At 57.5% G+C, this 23315-nt stretch overlaps 1 protein-coding gene across 4 annotated transcripts in view; it reads left to right on the top strand.

Moving 5' to 3' along the window:
• Positions 1 to 10043: 10043 nt before the first annotated feature.
• Positions 10044 to 23315, top strand: part of CADM3 (cell adhesion molecule 3) — a 31534-nt gene continuing 18262 nt past the window's right edge. For all 4 annotated transcript variants that reach the window (XM_075176335.1, XM_075176334.1, XM_075176333.1 and 1 more), the window contains exon 1: positions 10044 to 10198. In XM_075176335.1, coding sequence (XP_075032436.1) covers positions 10129 to 10198 — 70 coding nt within the window. In that variant the 5' untranslated portion in view covers positions 10044 to 10128. The remainder of the gene's footprint in view (positions 10199 to 23315) is intronic.

Here is a 23315-nt window from a genome sequence, read left to right as displayed (position 1 = left end):
ATCTTCTGATGAGTCCCCACAAAGGTTAATTACAGCATGGGAATCTCCATGTTTTCTTCTACAATCAACAATAATGCAAATAATTGCTTCAGCTTCTCTGCAATGGGCTCGTCTTTTCTAATTGCTCCTTTTATACTCTGATCATGTGCTGGCTCTGTCAACTCCTTGGCACACTTCTTGTTTCTGATATATTTGAGGAAAATCTACTCTCTTCTTCTTCAGCTGTTTCTCAGATTCTTTCAGCGTGCCACTTGGCCCAGGAGCTCAGTGATGTACACCCCATCGTCAGTACTACCATCGTCCTGTCTAGGTCCGGCCCTTCTTTCCACAAGGTTTCTCTGTTTTTTACTGGGATGGTTAGCCTGCCCACTTCCTTCAGTTTACAACCCTCTGTCAAACAACATCACTCGGCTTACGGTGCCCCAGGGATTGTCCGCCTTGCCCAGGTTTCCAACATGCCTGTTGTGTTCATGTCTTTGTTTAGGACCTGCCAATCCACTCCCCCATGTCCAAAGGCTCTTGGAGATCTAGAATATACCCGAATTTTAATCCACTGCATAACTTTCTCCTAGGCTGTGCGACTGACGCTAACTCTGTAATCAGACTGTGCAGCAAAGAAACTCAAATGCCCTACAGAAGCTTTAACATAGTGCATTAATACATTTGTATATTTTCAACAGGCAAGTTTGTAGTCTGGCCAAGAAATACCACTCAGGTTTACAGGGTAGAACTTATTTTTCATAGAGCAGAATTGGCAGGCATTAATCATGCTAGCAATCTGTAATCTGCTACAATCTACTGTTTCCAGAGCTCCAGCATATAACTTGGGCAGGAGGCAACCTTAGGTCAACGGCTCAGATACAGGGCAGAGCTCCGCACCCAGCACTGCAGCAGGCTTCAGTGCACGTGCTGTTTCTCTGCAGAGCAGCTGAGACAGTGCCGTCCTCTGGCAAGACAGCACTCTGGCCACCAGCATCACCAGGACTGGGGCAGTTGGTCGTTTAGACCCATAAAGGTGGAGAAGTCTGAGAACATTTGTCCCCAGATAGCTCTCTGTTGTCTTATCTTCTGGCAGGGTTGCTGAGGACCCTGTGTAACCACACTCCTCGGGACGTAGCTGCTTTAACCAGGCAGAAGATGTCACAACAAGCAGAGCCGGCATGTAAAAAAACCGTCTCATTTCACAGGAAAGCAAAACCGAGATACAGATTTGCCTTTTCAGTGGCTTGACGTTTGTCTTGTGTCACAGACTCAGCCATAGAGGAAAAACCATGTCATATTCCTGTTACCTGCCCCTTTGTCACTAGCCTACAGGCATGAGCCCCGGCACTGCAGAGAGGTTCCTGCCCTCGCGCTCAAGGAGTGATTTTCTGCTCATGTAGGAAATGCCACCATCGCCTTCGGGGGCCAGAGCCAAGAGAAGCTGTGAAACACAGAAAACCAAGCAAAGCAACCAGCATTATCACCAGTCCCAATGAGATACAGCTTTGGGGACCACCTGCGCTGGCAGCAGTGAGCAGAGGGGCCTTCCACATGGACAGACTAAGCAATCTTCCTATGTCCCCTCCAGTCCCGCCAGCTACTACGCCGCATCTGTGCCTGAGGTCATGTCAATAATTTCGCGTAACTGAATTCGTGCCGGTCCTCCGCCCATGGACAGGACACACCAGCCTGTTCTGGCTCACCCATCTCTGGAAATGCAGAAGTCTCCATCCTGGACTGAGCTTTCTGGACTGTGATTTTTGCCATGAACTCGTCTAATCCCATTTTGAACACACTCTGCTTTCAACTCTCAGCATCATGTGAAGGTGGATTCATAAAGAGATGCGAATGGATCATATCCATCCACACATCCACTTGTCACACAATGGGAAATGGCAAAACATTTCCTCTCTCTCTACCACAGATGTCTGCTACACTCCCTTCAATTCACCCCATCCCAAGCTGGGCGCTGCCCCGTAAGCCATCCTTTATAGAGAAGCCAGCTCTGGCCTCCTTGCCAGAATTTCTGTACCTCCTCATCAGCTCTGCTGCCAGCTCCAACAGATACCATCAACACCCTGTACACACACTCTCCTTCCTCTGAATTCGGCTTTGCATGCATTTGAATTGGATGTAATCTGCCATTTTATGCATGAGCATCATGGGACCCTCTTCAGCTTCTTGCATTCAGCCCTAGATTTGGCACTCCTGAATCATTTTTTCCCCGACAAATTTGCTGGCTCACTATTCACAGTCCTCTCTGCACCCTCTATGAATGCACTGATTGGCACGAATACCAGCACAGACCTCTGCATGCTGCCACCGGCACCCGCCACCACTGGGAAAATGGGCTCGATGCTCCTGTAAACAGTTATTAATCTACAGGCCTGCCTCTTCACCACTTGAAAAGTTAGTTTTCTTGTAGGTCACTCATGTGGGAACTCGCTCAAAACGTGCAAACCCCCACGTACAAGCGCACTAACTGTACCTCACCTTGGCCCAGCAGCTTGCTCAGACCTTCAGAGAGCTTGGACATGCTTCTGAGCCTTGACTTCCTTCTCTAAGAGCTAAATAAAACTCTTCGCCAATATACTGTACTCATTCAAGCATCCAATAAAATTATTCTACATTGTTGTTTCTAACAATTTGAGGCTGTTTGAACACTAACTCTGCTTCCTAAATCAGTCCAGGACTCCTTTCACTCATTGCCATCACACTCCTGCATCCCTCGAAGACAGGTTTAGCCATTTAGCTGTTAGTAGCTGAACAGCTTCACCATCGGCTCCTCTGGCACTGCTGGGTGACTGTACTCAGCCTGGGCAACGTACTGAGCTGCTCCAAGACCTCTTTGCCAACACTTCGGTTTGAGAGAGTTCCCTCAGTCCCGTCTCTCTCTGCACAGCAAACAAAGGAACCTTCCTGGGACGCTGCTGCAGCGAGCAGTAACACGAGGAACTCATTTGCTTCTGCACGATAGCTGTTTTCTTCGGTGTCCTCCCCGCCCCTGATGGGCACACCTCAGGACAGAGCTGCCTGGATGTCTTCCTGAAAATTGGGCTGTAAAAGGACTTTTAACCTCTAAATATATATAGTGTCAGAATACAAATGAGAACAAAATGTTTCCTGAAACAGGGGAAACTCAGACCGGTGTCCCTGAAGAGTGAATTTGTCCTTCAACCTCAATTCAGCAACTGTGGGTGGCTTCCCGGTTTCTAAGAAACTTGAGTCCCTCCTGCAGCTCTGCAAAGGCTCCTTCTTTGCTGTCGAAGCCTGGCTGCGTGTCGGCTCCCCGGTCCCCTCAGGATCTCCTGGTCCCTCGCCACGAGCACCCTCTGCCCGCCCCGGTTGTCCCTCCGCTCCCACGGCCCCACCAGCTGCTCCAGATGTCCCCCCGACCTGCCACTCGCCCCCAAGACCATGCAGTACATCTGTGACAGCAGAGAACAAGGACTATTGACTCAAGACCTTCACATGGCAGCTTTAAATATTCTCCATTGCAGAGCCAAGGATTTTACTCATTTAGCTGTTCCCTTTAATTTCCTTTTAACTGGCTTCCTCTTTTTATGTCATTTAAAGACCTTTTCAAATTCCTGCTGCTGCAGTCAACTTTTTTGGCTCTTTCCCCTCACAAGGATGTTGAATTTGAGTACATTACAGTCAGTATAAAGAAAAAGCATTTCTTTGATAGTGATATATTGATCCAGGTTCTGTGTATTACTCTGAAATAAATCAAAAGTTACTTCTCCCCTTGTAAGGTCTTTCACCGGTTGCTTCACGGATTGTCATTTATGGTGTCTAAAACTCATTTTCTCCCCCAAACAGAAGCAGCTTCTCCAGCCTCAAACTTTGCCCAGCTCTTCAAGGCATTTCCCCGTAATTACAAAAATCTCATCTTCAGTAGCTGAGGATTGCAAAGCTGGATCTATAAAATGTCAATGTTTCATGGATTAAACCATTTTAACCAACAATTTATTTCACTTATTGCATACTCAGGTGACTAGTTCCCAGTAACACAGGAGTTTCTGGAGCTGGTGTTACCTTCCTATAACCGAGCTTTTGAATTCTGCTCTGAAGTTTGAGAGTTACCAAGGAGAAAGTTCTCTTGCATTTGTCTTTTCCTGTTTTTATGCCAGCTTTTCAAAGAACATTTTCTTTTTGACTGGCATTTTGTATTGTTTTGTTTGTAGCTATTTAAATGCATTGTTTTGATATCATGTGCATTTATATTCAATACATCATTAATTGGAGCAAATTTCATTCCTTTGCAAAAATAAAATCCTCCAGAATAAATTCCTACACTATTTGCAACATTTTCTACACTAAAGCTATGCAAACCTGCTGTTCAAACCCCAGTGGAGACTAGAGGGGGATCTCACAGAGGATGCAAAGCTCTGCTGTACCTGTCCTATCAGTGCTCGGAAAAGCAGTCTACACAACCCCCAAAGACCGAATTGCCAGGATTTGGAGTCAGCTCAGAGCCGTGCTGCAAGCCAGGAGCTAATAAATGTCACCGAGCCCGCACAGAGTAGATTAGAAATGGCCATTTGGATTTTGGCCATCAGTCTGTGCAGTGCAGCCACGACACCTCTCTGAATTCCTGCTGAACATGAACGGACTGTGGGAAAAGTTCATTTGTAATTTAAAAATTACCTGAGTGGGTTAATCTGCCTCGGGAAGTCACTCCAATGGTCAGGACCTTACTCCAAATCCTCGCTGTCCTCTGCCAGCTTCCAGCCACTGGATCCTGCTCCAGTTACTGCTGTCCTCCAGACTGGGAGACCTGTTAACAGAGCAGGATTTTTTGCTGAGACACTTAGGTACCATGGCTAAGTAAGGCCTTAATGCTCTTAGAAATTCAATAGTTAAAGTAGGTAAAGGTTATCTGATACTCCAGTGACCTCCAAGTCTTCTCTGGTCACTGTGTCTCAGGACAGCACCATCCATCATTTGCTCCTCAACAGCTAATGCTACATTCAGCCTTATTAAACCACTTATTTAGTTCCAGCTTAGCAAATCACCAGCCCTACCCTCCAACCATTTTGTCATCTGCACAGCGCATCAGAGACATTTCTGCTTTTTTCTGCAAGCCTTTTGGTAAAAATGTTGAATGTAGCCAGACCACAGTACAGGTCACTCTAAGACTTTGCACTGAATAGAGTGTGAGGTCTAGAAGCTACAGAAACAAAGGACAGTGCTAGAAAGTCTGAGAGTTGGTTGGATAAAGGAGAAGTTGAGGGCTTGCTGCAACACAACAGACTATGCAGCTGGTGGAAGTCAGGTTGAACCCACCATACGACCCTGCCACGTTTGGGCTTTTGTATTCTCTGCTGCTCTGGGCTCGCTGCAGTCAGCCATGAACAAATCCTGCCTTGATGAAAATTGGTTCAAATGAGAGAGCTCCTAAACGTACGAAACCCAAGCACTGGGAGGAATCCCCAAGCATGGCCATCGGGTTCTGGTTCCTGACACATAGCAGAGCTGTGATCTGACTCACAGCAACGTGACTCAGGAGTACCTACCAAAGCCTTAACAGAAGCAAATCAAGGACAAGATATTTCTGTACAGAATATTTCTGTAAAATCAGCTTGGTTGCAGGTTAACGAGTTTGATAAAAGCCTGCACTGTTCTGGAACAAGAATTACAAATATCCAGGCAGTATGCAAACGTAGGTGAATTGCCTGGACCTTGATCTTGATATAAAAGGAGTTACAGAAATCAAAGAAATACCAAAACATCTGGCTGCAAGCTCTGCAGGACAGCTCGAGCAAGCTGCAAAGAGCAGCAGTCAAACGCCCAGATGCAATCACGTCCCCGCAAGACTCTCTCTCCCCGCCCAGACGGCTGCAGAGAAGTGGCAGGCTCACCGCTTTGATGAGAGAGATCAAAATGGCATGAGACTCCAGCAAAGGTGCGATAACAGTGGATGGTAGTAAGGGACTTGAACCACCCACATACAAACACGCGGCACAGCGGGACACAGTTCAGAGACAGAGTATCTCCGCGTTTGACACACTGCTCTGTGCAATCGCTCACTTGGAGCAAGGAGAGGAGCAGGAAGAAGTGGGGAGGCCATTCTTGACTTAGTTTTAAGTGGCACACAGGAGCGAATTCATAAAGCAATAGTAGCTGAGATGCTGCATAATAGCAGCCCAGTGCTGTTCAATTCAGCACTGCACAGGGAAGCCAGGACTAAACAGCGGCGAGTGACACTAAACGGAAGCAAATGCTAAAAATCAGTGTGAGGCTAATTAAGCAAAGCCTAAAGGGGTTTTGAAGAGCAAATCAGTAAAGGTATGAAAACAAACAACAGGGCTGAGCATGTCAAAAAGCCATCAGGAAAACATGAGGCCATTAGACTGTCAGAGGTTAAAGGAAGCAATTATGGTAGACGAGGGTGTTGCAGAGATGCTAAATGACTCTTCTCCTTCCATCTTTCACACCTTCCCTGGAGACTTCTATGCCTTTGCAAAGCCTCCAGGGAGATACTATCCATGGCTGGGGCAAGAGCAAACACGGGCTAGGAAACATGATTGTTTAAAGGGAAACACGTTATCGAGCCCATTTGATGATTTAGAAGGCTTCATTCTCACTCCGTCCTCCAACCCCACTTCCAGAGAGAGTATCCATTGGAGGGACTACAAAGGAAAGGCAGGAGCTTCTGGTCTGATCCTAAAAGTCAGGAGACAGGCGGCAAGACACCAGAAAAGGCCAAAGTCAGATAATCAGAGGGGAAAATCTTCTCCAGAGCTGTGATAAGAGAGTGGTCAAACAGATGGGATTTTTTAGATCTAGGGCGGGGGAGAAATTATAACTGGCATTGCTAAGATATCTTGGAAGGTGTTTTAGCTCTACATTCCAGCTGGTCCCAGGTGGAAAGTTAACACCAGGGTGGTTTATTCTTGCTCTGCAGCATTAATATTAGCTGCAGCCAGGACATGGGGCTGGAAGGTGTTCACAGATGAGCAGGGCTGGCAGCTCTTAAACTGATGTCAGTGGGAGGTAAGTGAGATCTGGTTGCTTCTGCCCAAGGGTGCTATACCTAAGTGGCGTAACTGAAAAAAAGAGTCCTGCACCCGCAGCCTGTATGACCGTACCTTGCACAGTCCTTTACACTTGGCTGAAGGATGCTGCCAGGCCACTGCTGGCACGTATGGGAGGGTCTGGAGGACTCGAACAGCCCAGTTCAAGAGAGGCACGTGCTCCCAGAGAGCAAGGAGACCCGGAGGCCAACACTGCTTTGAATGTAACACCCACCTTTGCAGCCCTGCGTTGTCATCAGTAACAGAGAACCAGAAAGGCCGGCAAGGACTTCTGGGGGTCTCTCAGGCAAAGTGGAGCTTAGGAGCACCATCCTTCCTGGGCATGGCAGAGAGAATCTGTGCAGGGGAGCTCCGGTTCCTGGGGGCTCCGGGACACCTCGGCAGAGGCGGCTGCGTGACATCAGCCCCCTCAGCCATTTGTTGCCGTTTGTTAACGTTCAGTCCCCGGCGGTGGCAGATGCTCTGGGGCTGAATCACAGGGATTTGTTGTGGCGAGCGTCGCCTCGGCACCTGCTGCACACTGAATACCTCCTCTTCCCGCGGCCGCCCTGCCCTTCACCGGCCATCACCTCTCAGGAGCCGCCCACGTGATGGAGAGTGTGGGTGCTGCACCCACAGAGGCAGGGGACAGCCGTCTGCTGGCAGCCAGGCTCTCTGCAACGCACCTGCCTTGCAGGAGACAGAGAAAGGGTTAAAAGCACCGCGCGGAGCTACAAAGCCTCCAGCCTGCGGCAGGGAGAGGGGACAGGCTGGGGGGAGCAGGCTGGGGAGGCGGGGGCTCAGGGAAGGGGCGAAGGGCTCCGTGCACTGCGATTATTTCCCACGAGGAAGCCCCGCCACGCTGTAGCCAGCGCTGCGACAGGCAGGCGGTTGCCCTCCCAGCCGCCCTCCTCCTCGAGGGAACCGCGGCACAGCCGTGAGGCACTCGACACTCCCACATGTCCTCCTCCAGCAAAGACATCTGAGGAGAGGCTAGGGGATCGTGAAAGGCCCTAAGAGACCCAGTGTCACCTGAGACCCTCCCCTCCAGAGGAAACTGCCCCCCTGACGGCCACGTGCAGTGCCAGGAGCCACCCACACACTCCCAGGGCCCGACCCAGCACGGTCCCCTTCCACGAGCCATCCCGCAAGACCCTCTCCAGCTTCCCTGCCCTGTCTCACCCTCCCACTGGAGCCTCGCGCATGCGTGAGGCCACGCTCATGCCTCAGAGAGGAGCCGTGCTTCTATTCACTCTGCTTCTGGGGGAAGACCTCACGTGAACTGCTCTCACATCCCCCAGCTTGCCAGAGCCGTTTCCCAAAGACAGCCCCTTCTCCAGCTAAAGATCTGGAAAGAGCCTCCCACGGCCTCACTTGGCCCACGCTGTCCCCAGATCTGCCCCACGGGCCGTGGCTCTGCACCCTGAGCACTGAAGTCACAGCTGGGGCCAGCTGCAGCTCCTCTAAGGTCCACTGGACGAGGCCATAACACAAGCAACATCACCTTCAGGGCCACATCCAGACACAGGATGAAAATTGAGGCAGAGCAGCGATCTGAGCTGACCACCAGAAAGCTGTTCCTCCCACAGCCCCTTCCCACGGAGATTATGACTAACGGAGACATCCCTCTTGCACAGCATTTGTGCAGGAGAGCATCAGGGTGCGGAAAAGCTCAGCAGAAAAGCACATGAGGAGGAGTTCACGCTGACATGTGAAATTAATGTACACGTTGGTTTCAGACCTACTAAAGCAAAAGGGGTTAATGTCTCCTCTAGGGCTGAAGGAGGGAGTCTGAGCTAGGAATGTTTGGGCTGGCATGAGCAAGCACTCGGGTGTTACCATCTAATGGATGATAACACAGATGGGTAACAGTGGATAAAGGAGTTGCCTGGGAGATGCCATGGGATAGCAAGGGCTGGACGCTGACTTTTAGGGACTGGCAGCCAAGCACTGGAACAAACGCAGACTTCACCCCAAATGTGACTCGGCTGCAAGTCTGAGCAAGGACCTGTTGTGAGACCGGGCGGTACACGGGCTGCTGCAGACAGGCAGGAAGTCCTCAACCCTGAGGAGCAGAGACAGGCTGAGCCGCCCTGATGAGCAGGGCCCACACCCCAGCATGGCAGCTGTAGTCCTCCTGACCCCACGGGGCACTGAGGAGACCGTCCTGCACCGAGCACGCTGCACGCTGTCTGCTCATCTGTGTTCGACAGGCCGGCCCACAGGAAAGCCAGAGCCGGGCCTTCAGCCGCGAGGGCCGCGGGACCCGCTCTGCGACCCGCCGCATGCCGAGCACGTGGCAGGGCGGCGCAGGACCCCCGCCCTGCAGAGCAGCAGCACCTGGCAGCCCTGCCTGCCACCGCCCCCCGTCGCTCCGCCCGGGGCTCGCCAGGTGCTTTCCAGACCCCAGACCCACCTGGGCAGTCCCGGCGCGGCGGGGCCCCGCCCGCCAGGCGCCCTGGCCCTGGGGGAGCCGTCCAGCGGCTGCGCTGCCCGCGCGGGGCGCAGAGCCACGGCGACACGGCAGCTACCCGCGGCCTGCCTGGGCGCCTCGCTGGGGCAGGTGGGACGCGGGGGGCTCCGACGGGGACAGGGCCGGGCCCCGAGGGACTGCCGGGCCCGTCGAGCGCCGGGGCCGACGCTCCCGGAGGACCCCTCTCGGGGCCGGGGCTGCTGGCGGGGCCGGGACGACCCTCCGGGCGGGACCCCGGAATCGGGGCCGGGACGACACCCTGATAAACGGCAACTCGGCTCGGACCGGGCCCCTCCGCCCGGGGGCGGGGCGGGGACCGCGGGGACCACCAGGACCGCCCGCCGCCGCCGCCCCGCGCCCACCTGCCTCCCGCGGGGAGCCGCGCATGTGGAGCGCACCACCGCGCCTCGGGGCGCGGGGGGGTCCGGCGGCCGGAGCGGGCATGTTTACACGGGGGCCGAGGGGGGCGGCATCGGCGCGGCCCCCCCGTCCCCCCCCCGCCGCCGCGGCACGAATGGTCTCTTCCTCGCGCTCTATTTAGTCCCCGCCGCTTGCGCACCGCCGGCTCCAGTCCGGAGAGCAGCGCCGCGCCCGGTGCCGCCGCCTCCGCGCTGCGGCTCGGCTCGCCCCGGCCCCGCGGGCACCGCCGCCACCATGCTGCCCCTCGGCCTCCTGCTGCTCCTCGCCTGCTTCGGCGCCGCCCGGGGAAACCTCTCCCGCGACGGTGAGTGGCGGCACCGCCGAGCCCCCGCCGCCCCCCAGCCCCTCCCTCCTGCGGCCGGGGGGAGCGGGGGGGAGCGGCGGGCACCGGCCGCGCGCGAGCGACAGGTGTGGGGGGCGGCGGCGCGTGGGGCCGCGTCGCTCCGTGGGTCAGCCCGGCGGGGCCCGGCAGGTGCCGCCCGCCCCGCCCCGCCCCGGCCCTCGGGGCACGCCCGCGCCGCCGCCGCCAGCCCCGGGCGGGTGCGGGGGCGGCTGCCGCGGCCCCGGGCGGCTGGCGGGGCTCAAGGTCACGGCGGCGTCGGTGCTGCCCGCCGTGTTCCCCCATCGCCACGAACCGCCCGGGGCGGGGCCGGGGCCGGGGCGGCGGAAGGTTCCAGACAGGCGGCGGCGGATCCCGGCCCCTCCCGGCGCTGCCCGCGGCGGGGCGGGTGGAGTGGCGGGGCGGGTGGAGTTGTGGGGGGGCCTGGCGGATGGCGACTCCCCGGCGGGGTAGAGCCGCCCCCCCGGGAGGGCGGTGGCGGTTGGTGGTGACCCCCGGGGGGGAGGGAGGCACCGCCATGGGTGGGGGATGGAGCCCTGGGGGAGCGGTGGTGACCCCCCCGGGGTGGGGCGGGTCCCCGGTGCCCCGGCGGAGCAGGAGCCCTTGGTGGGAGCTGCCCGGTGGGAGCCCCCCAGCTCCCGGGGGCGGTGGACTCGGGGCAGGGCGGCCGCTCCCCACCCTGCCGGAGTCCCGCCAGGGTGCCTGGTGGCATCGCAGCGTCTGGTCGGTCCTCGGGGTCCGCGTGTGGGCGGCGCGGGGCTGGGCTGGAGCACCAGCCCCCGAAACAAAGGCTGTTTACCGCCGTACACCGCAGCGGCGGGCAGCGCGCTGCGGGGCGAGGCAGCCGGTAACGGAGTGCCGCAAAGCGAGTGTCATTTTGATAAGGGCTCGTCGATGACAGCACCTTGTTCTCCATGACCATTCAACTGCGGAGTCCTTGCTGGATCGCCAGCGCTCGCTGCTTAGGGCCTGTGATTCCTGTCAGGCTGCCGGCGGCTGCGTTTGCCGTGTCAGGAGTCGCTGGTCGTGATCAAATTGCTGCTGTGTGTGTTTGGATGAAGCAGGTCATGGGGAGATGCAGCAGCTGTCTGGGGCCCGGCTCTACCTCCAGTCTGTGTGTTGTGTTTTGGGGGGTGTTGGGGAGGCTGGCAGCGGGAGAGGGTCCAATTGCCCTCCGAGTCCCTGCCCGTGGCTCCTTGGAAGCAGGGAGGTAACTCTGGTACGTGGCCCTGGGATCAAGGGTCGCAAGGACGATTGTGGTGGAGAGAGCGCGGGTGCAGAGGGTCAGAGGTCTGAACCTGGCAGCCTCCTGCCCGTGGCTTGGGCTGCCTGTGCTGGTGCAAGGAGCAAGCCCCCCACCCCAGCAGGTGCCTCCCCTGCGGCCTGTCCCTTTGCTGGAAGAGGCGGCTGTCACAAGCAGAGCCACTCTGGGGCAGGTTGGTGGCTGCGTTCTCATCCATGAATCCCAGGATTTATTCTGCTTGCAGCCACGGTCCTCCCACAAGAGCCCGAAAGAGTCACTTGGGTGTGGGTGATGCTCAGTCCCACGGCACAGGGATGTCCTGGCACTCTGCACGTAGCGATGCTCAGCATGTGGGTCGGAGCCGGGCGGGAGGGGGTGGTTGAGCCGCCCGGCAAGTGCTCACATGAGGAGGGGTGGCTGTGACCTGAAGTTGTGTGTAGTCCTAGGGCAGGATGCAGCCTGGATGATGACACTGCAAGATTTCCTCCAGGGCTAGCCTGCTACTGTGGCCCAGCCCTGGCCATGAGTTGCCAGGCAATCTGTTGTCCGACGCAGTGAGACAAACGGGCCCCCAGAAAGCTTTGGGAGCAGGGGAGACGGATGGCTGGAAGAAGCTTGAAAAGAAGCTGCTGGCATGTCTTGGCGGTCAGTGCCTTACCCTTGCGCCGCTCAGCCATCAGCTCCCAGCATGGTTCTCTGGCTCGGAAAGCCCCTCTGCAGCACTCTTCCCGGGGCAGGGATGGAGTAGCTGTCTCCTCTCCTTGAAGAAGCGCTCCTCCAGCGCTCTGGATTTCAAAGCTACAACCGTAGAGCCCCTTGAAGCCGCCTGGGCGCTGGAAGCGCTGGTCCCTCACACCGGGGCCGTGTTTGTGCACTTGGCTGGTGTTGTGCTGCTGTCGGCAGATTTCTGAGTGTTTGGGCTGGATGCGTGGTTGTCCTTGCTGCGAGGATTATTGCCCCCATGGAGTTATTCCACTCCAGAGTTGTGTAACCCTTTTGTTTGAACAGTGCCCTACTGTTTTCCCATGGGGAGCCCCAACATGCCAAAAACAGACTTCTTGGGGCTGTTTTTCCCTGTGCTCGGTAGCAACCTTATCCTGCTGCGGCACCGGCATTGCGGGCTCTGAGCAACCCTCGATGTGCAGCAGAAGGAGCACCACCATCCTGGGGCAACGAGGGAGCCGGGCAGCTTCAGTGGCTCAGCAGGGAGCTGAGCTCAGGTCTCGCATCAGTTACCTCCCACTGTACCAGAGCTGCTCCACTCATTGCGTGTGTTTCTCTCACTGGGAGAAGCCTCAACGTTGAGCATCTTAGAGCTGGGTCTGCCTGAGCAGGTATAGATGCCACAGCAGAGGGGCATGCGCTGTCTCCTCCTGTAGATGCTGAGGCTATGCCCGTGCCTCCCCGTTGGCTGAGGAGAGCCTGGGGACCATCTTGAGATGTCTGAAGCCAGGCGAGATGAGCTCCCTGCCTGGCATTTGCAGAGAGGCACGTTCAGGAGACGATCCCCTTCCTGGAAGGTGGCTTCATCTTTCTGAAGCTGGTGGAGGTGTCTGCTCCGCCAGACCACACAGGAGGAGCTTTCTCTGTCTTGGGGAAATGCCCTCTGCTTCCAGCTGGTGTCCTTTCTCTAAGAAATCGCCCACCCTGCCCTCCTGTGTGGGAACGGTGTCTAGTGGTAGGACCATAGGGCTGGGAGAGAGGTTTGTACTCCCACAGGGCTCTTACCATCTCTAGCCCTAGAGCAGATGATGGCTGCAGGTCCTGTAGTCCTCTCCCTCGGGAGAAGCTTTGGGGAGATGTCAGCGCTGGTCCTGAGCCAGACTGCGGGAGGCTGTGTGCGACTTCCAGCCTGGAGCATCGTGCCGGACCCGCGACCAGGAGACCCTGGGGAGGGAGCCCTCGTGTGCAGAAGTGCACGGTGGAAACCCTTTAGTTGTCTGAAGCTAATGTAATCCTTTGATTGCTGCTTACGGTAGTGCTTTTACCCAACTAATGTGTGCAAATGCCCTGTTCTCACATGTCATTAGGGCTCACCATATGCTACAAGTCGTTTTCTGTGCCAACACAAGCCCTTGCACTAGAGGAAGCAGTGACATCCCTGATGAGGCGGTGGTGTGCAGGCATGAGGAGAGGGAGTGCGACCTATCTGCATCACTCGGTACCTGGATGGCCTGATTTTGGATGACTCTGATCAGCTGCCTGGGGGGAGCGAGCTGTTCTCGCAGCAGCGATGCAGCTGGGATCAGCACGTCAGCCAGAGGAAAGCATCCCTCTGTGAGCAGCCGGGCGGAGGGAGCCGGACAGGGAGCGCAAAAGCCACCACTCAGCTGTCTGGCATAACGCGTTAGGCTCAACAGGCAGTGCTGGATTTTAAGACAATACACGGGATCAAGTGCTGCAGAGCTGCACCACTGCATACCCAGACGGTGAGGGATGTGCTGGCACTGCTGCCGTGGGACGGGAATTTTGCCGCTGTGCCGATAATGCCTCAGGTTTTGGCGTGGTCTGCAATGCTGAGGCCAGGGTGTTTGCTGGGAGCATGGCAGCTTGGTCTGCCGGCCAGAGGAGAAATCCCCACCAGACTGGGGTGTTACTGCTGAAGCATGAGTTGAGTGCCTCCCAAGGGTGGGTACCTTTCCTTCTCTGGAAGGAATGGAGGGAAGCACCCTACTTGCCCAGGATTCCCTGCTTGTGAGGTCTCCTGCGTGCTAGACACTGCCTCTTCTCCCTCTGCCTGACATTCTCGCCTTGCCAGGGGTGTTGGAATTGCCAGAGTAACTGGAGGCGTCTACATCTGGGTAGTCACCCTGGTGCTGGCACGGCCAGGCACTTAGCCAGATGGAGGAATCCGCATTAAAGCTAACATTCTTGTTTGTTTTCACTAGGTTGGTTTTAGCCTGGTTTTACCCCAATCCAGAGTGTCACGTGGCCATTCAGGTTCTGTGGGAGAGCAGCAGCATGAGGGAGGAGGTGGTGCAGGATGTGTCCAAGGTGCCTTTGCTCGTGGCAGTGCTAGTGTGGTGGTCTTAGAGCTTGATGGGCTCTGCTTGCGTGCTGCTGGGCTTGTTCTTCTGGGGCCCATGTATTTGCCACTGTGTGAGAGCCGCTGCGGAGCGTGGTCTGCTTGTGCAGATGCCTCCTGGGAAGTGCTCTGCTCCCTGCGCTGGCATTTGGCGCGGTACCTCCGGTGCCCAGCCTTGTCTCCATCTGAACTGCTTTCCAGGCTGCTTTTACAGCCCAGGCAATGGCTTGGCCATGCAGGTCATCTGGTGCTGCGTCTGCACAGATTGAATTGCCTCCTCGTTGCTTGGCTCTTCAGTGACTCCATGGAACCTTGAAGGTGATGCCAGGGCTGTTTCACCCACGTAGTCAGATGTATCTCATCCTCCTCCTCTGAATTACTGGGTCAGCTCAGCTTGAACCATCTGGTCCAGTTCTCTCCCCTCTGCTCTTGGCCAGGCACCTGCAGCGATGCAGCAGAGCCTTCATCATGCAGTGATGGTGAGGTGTAAGTGATCTCCCTGGTGCCGTGGCTCCTCTGTCCACCTGCAAGGGCAGGTGGGGGACAAGGCTCTCTATCCCGCTCTGAAAGAGCTCCTGCTTTCACCCAGGGCTGTCTCAGCCCCTCTGCCACTGTCGCAGCCAGCGCTGGGCTGGGCTGGGCTGGGCGGGTGCTGGGCTGGCTGGGGGGAGAGGAGAGGAGCGAGGTAGGAGTCAGATGCAGTAATGCCATGTGTTGTGTTTGGGCAGCCCTGCTGATACCAGAAGCATTAACCCAGACGAGGCTACCTAAAACGAGCAGTCAATAACAGTGGAGGGAGGCGGAGAAGCCGAGACACGCAATGAGGGCTGGGCAGGAATATGCTTAACCATTCCAGTCACCTGCCTGGCGTCATGCTCTGCCTCCGCTGTAATGCGGGCTGAGGGCACAGGGACCAGTGTGCGCACGGGCAGGTGTCGGACGCTGCAGCTCCCACAGCTCGGGGATTGCGGAGGCTCCCCGGTGTCACAGGGATGTGCTGGAGGGCAGCAATGCTTGCTGTGGAGCCAGGCAGCAGCATCTTCCTGGGTGATCCCGGAGTTTGCCTGTGTCTGTGGAGCAGCAGAGCTGTGAGCTTCCCCTTGTTGCTGCGGGGTCCTGCTCAAGGGGACCTGCCCCTTCCTCAGGTGGTGCTCCAGGCAGTGCTCCGTCTACAGATGCTCTTCCTCACCTTACAACACTTCAGACGGTGTATTTACTGGCAAGCCCAATGTGGAACATTAGCTTCTCCAGACCACTGCTTTTGCTGCTGTTTTCAGGCCACCATTTCCAGGGAAAGCGAATTCTGACTTCTGGTCTGAGTGGCCGGCGGTGCAGGGAGCAGCAGGCATCCTGGGCCATCCGCTGCGCAGATGCTGCACAGGAGCTGGGTTCACTTTCTCAGTATGGAGACAAGCGCGGGGTGACCGTGCCAGAAGCCAGTTGGGACCCCGTGCACCCTGGGGACCTGTTTTCCAGAGGTGGGATGTGTTTGGCGGTGTCTGTGCTGGCGCTGTGCCCTGGACAGCAACTCCTTGTGCTCCTTTCTCCTGCCGTCAGGCTTGCACTCTGCTCCCCTCCCGGTCTGACGTGCGGGGGAAGCTGTGGGGAGATGGGCCCAGCGGTGCAGCGTGCTGCCGGTGGTGCTCCTGCCTTGGCTGCGTGCTGCAGGGCTCTGCTCTTAGCTTGTCTTTAAACTCCTTCATCCCAAGCAGATGAACGCAGTAGCAGGTCGGCATCGTGGCACTTTCCTGGGGGGCTCTATTTTGCCTCGCCCCATCTCACCAGCTTTTGTTTCTGGCTTTTTTTCTGTCTCCCTGTGATGCTGGGGACTTCATCTCCAAAAGGGACAGACCATGCAACAACTGAGATGTCCTGGTGGGCCACAGCCAAAGCCGAGTGCGCTCCGTTCTCCCTGGGCATCCACTGGGAGGGGGGGACTCCCTGCTGCAGCTGGGCACAACAGAGCATCCACCGCAGTCACCTGAAAGAGTAGCGGGATTGAACCTATATTTTAATCTTTTGAAATTGCTCTTCCCTCCTGTCTTTCTGGGGAGTCAGGAGGAGGCGTTAGTGTCTGGTGCCCATCAGCAGACGTGCTGTCCCCTAGGAGGGGAGCAGAGCTCCAGGGTTTCCCCATTTCTTATTTCTGTTACAAATATCCTCTTACACAACCTTGTGTGTTTAATCCTCGGACAGTTGGGAGTGACAGTTTCTCATGCCAGCTTGGGCAGCGCTCTGCTGCAAGTGTTTAGATGCCTGCAAAGCAACAAGCGATGTACCAGGGCCTCCGAAGCAACCATTTCTGAGACACCTCGCTGGGCAGGCGGGAGAGCCTTAAAACAGAACTGTCAAAGCAAAGAGCTTGTTCCCTTGGTAACAGTCATGTTGGAGATTGGCCTTAGGGTAGGAGCTACAAAACACGCTCAAAAAAGTAGTTATCAGCTGTTTGCCGTCAAACTGGAGGAGGGCCCTGGGAGGGGGGTTCACCTCCTTGGCTCTGCTCCCTGCTGCCCCGTGCCAGAGGGGGGCTGAGGCAGGAGGGTCCGGTGAGCTTGCTGCTTGTTCGCAAGGGGATTGGTCCCCTTTTGGAGGGTCCCGGGAAAGCTCTGACACGGGGATGGCTGTCACGGTGCTTGGATGATTTGTGGTGGCCCAGAACGGGGCTTTTCCCCCTCATCTCTGTCCTGCCTCCCCCAAGGACTTGCCTGCGCTCAGCAGGCTTGCGTGCAGCCTGTGCCTGCGCTCGCCCGGGCAAGCTGCAGCTCTGAGCTTTGGCTGGCGACTTGCGGGTCGGGGTGGCAGGAGATCCTCTCAGCCATGGGATTGCCTGTGGCCTTGGAAGGAGGCGATCGCCGTGCCTGGCGCTGGGATTCCCTGACGATGCTGCTGCCTTTAGCTGAGCTAATTGGCCACCAGACCGGTGTGAATGTGCAAACACGACTGAGCAGAGCCGCCAGCGGCGGCCTGTGTTTGTGCGGCTGCCAAAGCTGCAGGCAGGAGCTGCTGCTGCCATCAGAGGGGTTCCCCAGCTCCCTTGTCCCCTGACCGGCCTGCTCTGTCCCAGCTCTCTGGGGGGGCTCGTCCGGCCCTGGGGCAGCTGGAAGAGCAGTCGATGTTGGGGGGGGACCAGGCTGTGTGCTTTGACAGGGCAGAAAGCAGAGTCCTGCTGGTCCCAGAGGAGAGGCTGCTTCCCAGCTCTGCGCGGTGGCAGAGGAAGGCGTGCGGCAAGGACGTACCCGAAGGCACGGAGGAGGGACTCTCTCAGCTTGCTCTAAAAGCAGCCAGCCAGGAGGAGGAGGAGGAGGGGGGCATCCTGCGATCCGAGAGCTTTGGCAGCACTTGCAACCAGCCTCTCTCTTCAGCTGCTTCTCTTTCTTGGCTGCTGATTGATTGCTAATTGCTGGCCATGTTTCAGTTGCTTAACCCTAGTCAGGTGTCACAGGTGGCTGTCAGCTTTCGCCGTACCCTCGGGCAGGGTCTGTCGGGGAGGTGACCGCATCCGCGCACCCTGGGAGAAGGATGCAGCTCTGCAGCTTGCTGGCGGTGCTCGGGGCTGAGCGTCGGTGCCCCTTGGACCAGGACCCTGCTGTTCTTGCCTGCAGAGGGCTCGGGGCTGCTGGAGAGCATCGATGGGGTCCTGGAGGCTGTGACCAAAGTCTCTAGCGTGGTCTTGGGAGGACCCCAGCAAAGGTCTGGGGTTCAGAGCAGGCTGTGATGAGGAGCTGGGTCCTCTTGCTTTGCCCCTTCCCAGAGAATGCTCATGTACACGTCTGCTTTCAGAGAAGTAATACAGAACTTGGTGTTGAGGGTGGGGAGTCGGGGTTTTTCATATGGACCACACCTGAAGGCATGAAGGCCCTGCGCTCAGCTGACTGCTTCACTTGCGAGGAGCAAGCTGCTGTCATGTTGGGAACTTGAACAGCTGGTCCCCTTGTCGCTCCCCCCATTAACCTCTGGGTCTCACACCCTGCGTCACCAGCCCCCAAAGCAGAGGGCTTGGCTGTGCAGAGCCAACTGTTGAAGAGTGGTGTGTCACAGCATCCCTGGCTATAAGAGATCTGGAGTTTGGAGCAGACTGTTGGGGGGTTGTGTGTTTTCCACTTCTAGTGAGCGTTTGTGTTAATGCAACCGTCCTTTGTCACCCTGAGATCCAATCCCTTGCTTTGTGGGAAGGATGGGTCAGCGGGGCTGTTGTGGGCTGGAGGTACAAGGGTGGGAGCTGGCAGAGGGGCCAGAGGGAGGTTTTGGCACCAGAGGGTGCAAATGGGGATCCTGGATGGATTAGTCCCTGTGAGGGTGAGGAAAACCTGGGAAAATTCCTGAAGCACCTGGATGCCATAGCCCCTGTGGCCTTGCTGTGCCGGGGAGAATCGCTTGCCCAGCCTGAGAGTGGGATACCCCTGCTCTCCAGGAGAACAGCTGGGTGACAGCACACGGGGACGTCCCCACTTCTAGTCCTCTCCTAGATCACCTGGCTTCTTGCATCCCTCCCACCACCACCTTTTGATCTGAGCCTGCTTCAGCCTGGCCCTCCATCTGCTGCCTTCACCTCCTGCTGCCCGTGGCCTCCTCTTGCTCGCCTGGCATGGAGCCGTCCCACCTTGCTAGCAGCCTCTTGGTGACAGCACTTGGTAAAGCCTTGCAGCCACGAGAGATGTCTAAATGCTGCGGGACTGGAAAAGGAGCTGGAGGTGTTGTAGGAGGGCCCTTTGCCCTGCGGCTCCCGGAGGGATGCATCCTCTGGGATGGAGGGTTGGAGCGTGCCGGCGAGGCTGGCTTCCCCAGGCAGGCATGCAGGGAAGAGGAGCACGGGGTGGCATTGAGCAGATGCACTGAAACAAGAGCAGGTTTCCCCCTCTAACAAAATCTGGAGCAAGTCAGCTGCCGGTGAGGAGGAGCCTGGAAGTTGGGCTCTGGGTATCCCAGACTGTGGATTCACACGCTGCTCAAATCAGCTTGCGAGCAAGCTTGCACAGCAGATGTCTGAGCCCGCTTGGCCGGGTTCGCAATGCACCGAGTTCAAAACTGCCACCTTGGCCGGGCTGCTCCGGAGTCACCGCACAGGAAGGATGCCTGCGGCTGGAAATGGAGCTTTGCTGTTCATGGCTGCTGAGTGAATTATTAAAATACAGTCCTCGGAGAGAGAGCTCTCTCCTTCGAAAATGTCTGTGTCAACAGAGATAAATTGGATCTTTGTGATGACGAAACTAAACTAAATAGAAAGGAATGAGGAAAATTACAAGTGTTTTTGGGCCACGGCTGTGGACTGGAGGCGTTTGAGGGATTCGACACGAAAATGCTTTCGCAGCCTGGAGGCAGGCTCAGATGGGCGCAGGGTGGATGTGCCGGGCAGAGGCTGGGAGAGGGTCCTGGCAGCTCCAGCTCCTGCCTGCCTCGACCGCGGTTGCTGCTGGAAGTGCCTCCAGCTTTTGGCAGGCCTCGGCGAACGCTCTGCCCTGCCGAGGTTGGTGTGGGCAGCAGGGCATCCTCCGGACGCACCGTGAAGGCGGCTGGGCCGCGGTGCTCTTCCCAGGCATCGTTTGCTGCTTCCCTGAGGATGCTCCAGGTGAAACGGCTCCTGGAAGGCAGAAGGCGTGCCATGGCATTTTGTTGCAAAAGCCCCGGAGATGCGGTGCTGTGCGTGGGAGCCTCCCGGGGCTGGAAGCTGCAGGCCTTGAGGAGGGTCTGTGCTGGAAGGGGACGCATGTGCTGGCAGGTCCTGCTGCTGGGCTCAGGGAGCCAGGAGGGATGGGTACATCGTTTTTCCCCTCATAAATATGAATGCAGGTCCACTGCAAAAGTGCACAGGTTTAATTAATGAAATACTGATTTTTCTAGAGTACGGTGCTCCTCTAATTTCACTGCGCCGACTGGGATCCAAAACAAACATGAGCAGCAGCTCTTGGCCAAAAACAGGGGGCCTGGCGAAGCCTTTGCTGTGTTTTGTGGGGTGCCCGAGGTTGCTCTGCCTGTCCCCGGGCCTGAGGCAGTAACTGAGCCTGCAGCGGGTCTGGCCTCCTCCAGGAGGGTCCCGTGGAAGGAGAGCCAGGTCCTCTGCCTGCCGGGAGACCTCGCTGCTGGCTTGCCGTCTGCCAAATAACTTTTCACCCTGTTGCAGGATGATGGCAGGGGCCTGAGGTGGCCAGTGAGGCTTGGGTGGCCGCGGGGAGGTGTAGATCTGAGGGATCTGCTTCCCCCTCCTGGAGAGGAGAGCCGTGAGCACGGGAGGGCTCTTGGCCACGCAGGCGGTGGGGGGCTGGGGCTGGCTGGCCCTGCCCGAGCCCTGGTGCGGGGAAGGCTGGATTCAAACACTGCGTGCTTCTCCCTGCAGAGCAATGCTGGCACCCCTGGGCCCGTGCGCTCCTCTCCTTCGCCCTGGGGTGAGAGCAGAAGCCATCCTCCGGCGCAGCCTGGTGCCGAGCCCTGCCAGCGTGCCGGGGCTTGGGCTGCACAGCCCCTCGGACCGTGGCGGCGGGGCGGCCCCGGGTGCCGCTTTGGCCATCACGCGGTGTCAGAGGGAGGGTGAGGGGACTGTTCCAGCCCGGGCTGTCAGGTGGCAGCAGCTCCGCGCTGGCAGCAGTCGCTGGCACGGCGAGGGCGGATGCTTCCCTGAGTGCCCAGCACCTGTCCCCGGGCTCGCGGGGGCTGTTCTAACCGGCATGCCAGGAAGACCTGAAAGCTTTTGCTGTGGCCAGCTTTCCAGATCATCCTCGCTCGGCTCCCCTGCGTGCCTCTGAGCCGCTGGGATTCGGCCCAGGGCCCCCCCCTCAGGGGGCTGGGACCCCCGTGTGAACAGGTCCCCGCTTTCTCATAGCAGCACCGCTCGTGATGCTGTCGAAGGCCATTGCGGTGCGAGCAGGGTGGCCTAAGCTGCCCGTCATCCTCCTTAGGAACCCCCGGGGTCTGACCGGGAGGATGCACTGGGCTGTGCCGGGGCTGGGGCTGCTGGATTTGGGAGCAGTCACGGTGCGTGAGGCATCTTCCTTCTCAGTATGCCACTGTCCCCAGCCGTGGGGTGGCAGCTTTGCCCCTTGAGCCCCCCTGCCTGCCCTGCCGGAGGGGGTCTTGTCTGCGAGGGTGGCGGTGGGGCTGCGGCGGGACGGGGACCCTGCAGCCGTGCCGTGTTCCTCGCGGGCCGTGGGAGGGGGTGAAGCTCCCCGTGGTGGGACGCGCTGCTCCTGGGGTCCTGCCGCCCCCTCCTCTCCTGGCCCCGCGGCAGCTCCCGCGGCAGTTCTGCCCCTATTCTGTCAAGGGCCAGCAGGTTACAGCCGCGGCGGTTTTTAATTAAATCAAGCTGCACTGGCGCAGCGGCCCAGCCGTGCCCATCTGTTCCTCCAAGCTGTCGGGTGCGTGGCGCGGAGGCGAGCCGAGTATCTAGGTCGTGCCGGAGGGCGCAGTGCTGCGGGCCGGAGGGGCTGTGCCGCAGGGGCCGGCGCGGGGCTGCGTCCCCCACCCCGCACCAGCCGCCAGCAGGCGCCCGCAGGCAGGAAGCCGGACGCGGCTCTGCAGCTCTGGCAGAAGTGTGGTCTCCGAGGGATTGGAGACCCGTCTTGGTGGTCCCAGCTGTACAACTGTGAGCGGGGGGAGAAGGGAGGTTGTCAACAAGGCCGAGCTGGAGCTTCGATGGGTCTGTGCAGTGCCCTGTGTGTCACCCAGCATGGGGGTGCAGGTGGCATCGCCTGGCCCCTGCCCCGGGGGAGACACAGCTTGCTCTGTTTAATGTCTCCCCACATGAAGACCTTAATGAGGCCACTGCTGTGCCAGGTGATGGTAATTGTGTTAATGAAGAGATTGGGTCTGTTCTGTGTGGGTTTTAGACCCTGTCCTCAATTGCATCTGAGTTGGAGTGTTTTAAGTTTGGACAACAGCAGCTTGCTACAGCCTAATCCCGTAATTATGATAGTAGCAGCATAAAGGCATCATTAACCGAATTAAAACAAGCCGACAGTCAGATCTCCCCAGTCGGGAGGAGCGGACGGAGGCCGTGTCCTCGATCCCTGGCCGAGCTGCAGACCCCAGCGCGTGACGTGGCAGAGACATGTCCCCCGTGGCGGAGGGGGGTCCCGCTTGCCCCGTACTGTCCCCAGCATCGGGGGTCCCAGTGGTCCTTGCCAGAGCTCCCGCCGTGCCCAAGCCTTGAGCGAGCTGGAGACACGCTGGGGAAGAGCCTGGGTTGTGATCAGCAGCTGGGAACAGGCTGTGGAGCAAGGCTCAGGTGCTCCGACTGGTGTGTGGGGAAGGCTCGATCACCGCCTGTCGCTGTCTGCAGGGAAGATGTGAACCAGAGGCTCTTCAGCCAACCGTGAGGCTGGCCATCAAACCCAGGCAGGTGGAGGAGAGCAAAGCTTTAACAGCAAGCTTGAAACATTAGCATTAGTGATGGGGAGTTTCCTGGGGCTGGAGAGAGAATCTTTACCCTGGGGATATTTTTAATCCAAATTTGATGCATCTTTGGTAATCATGGCTGCTGGGAGTGGGCAGGGAGGGATTCGCACACTTTCCAGCCCGGGCTTTCCTGGAGTTTAATGTGAGCCAAGCGGTCCCTGGGAAGCCCAGCAACCTCGTCCTCCTGTCCTCCAAAACCTCTTCACTCCTTCCTGCTCCCTGCCATAGCTTTGGGGAATTTGCAATGTGAGCAAAAGAAAATACTTCCCTTCACCGTTCTGAGTGGAAAATACGGAAATTCAACCGAAGCTGCTTCCACCCCTCTCCTTCCGATAACTGGAGCTTCTCCCAGGCGGTGAATCTCGCGCAGGAAAACAAGCCCGTGAACACAGGACTGCAGTACAGGCTGCGTGGGCACACAGGCAGGA

The sequence above is a fragment of the Calonectris borealis genome, chromosome 29 (genome assembly GCF_964195595.1).
Source record: "Calonectris borealis chromosome 29, bCalBor7.hap1.2, whole genome shotgun sequence".
NCBI lineage: Eukaryota > Metazoa > Chordata > Aves > Procellariiformes > Procellariidae > Calonectris > Calonectris borealis.
Note: the sequence above shows the minus strand (reverse complement) of the source record. Positions and strands in the feature narration are given on the sequence as shown.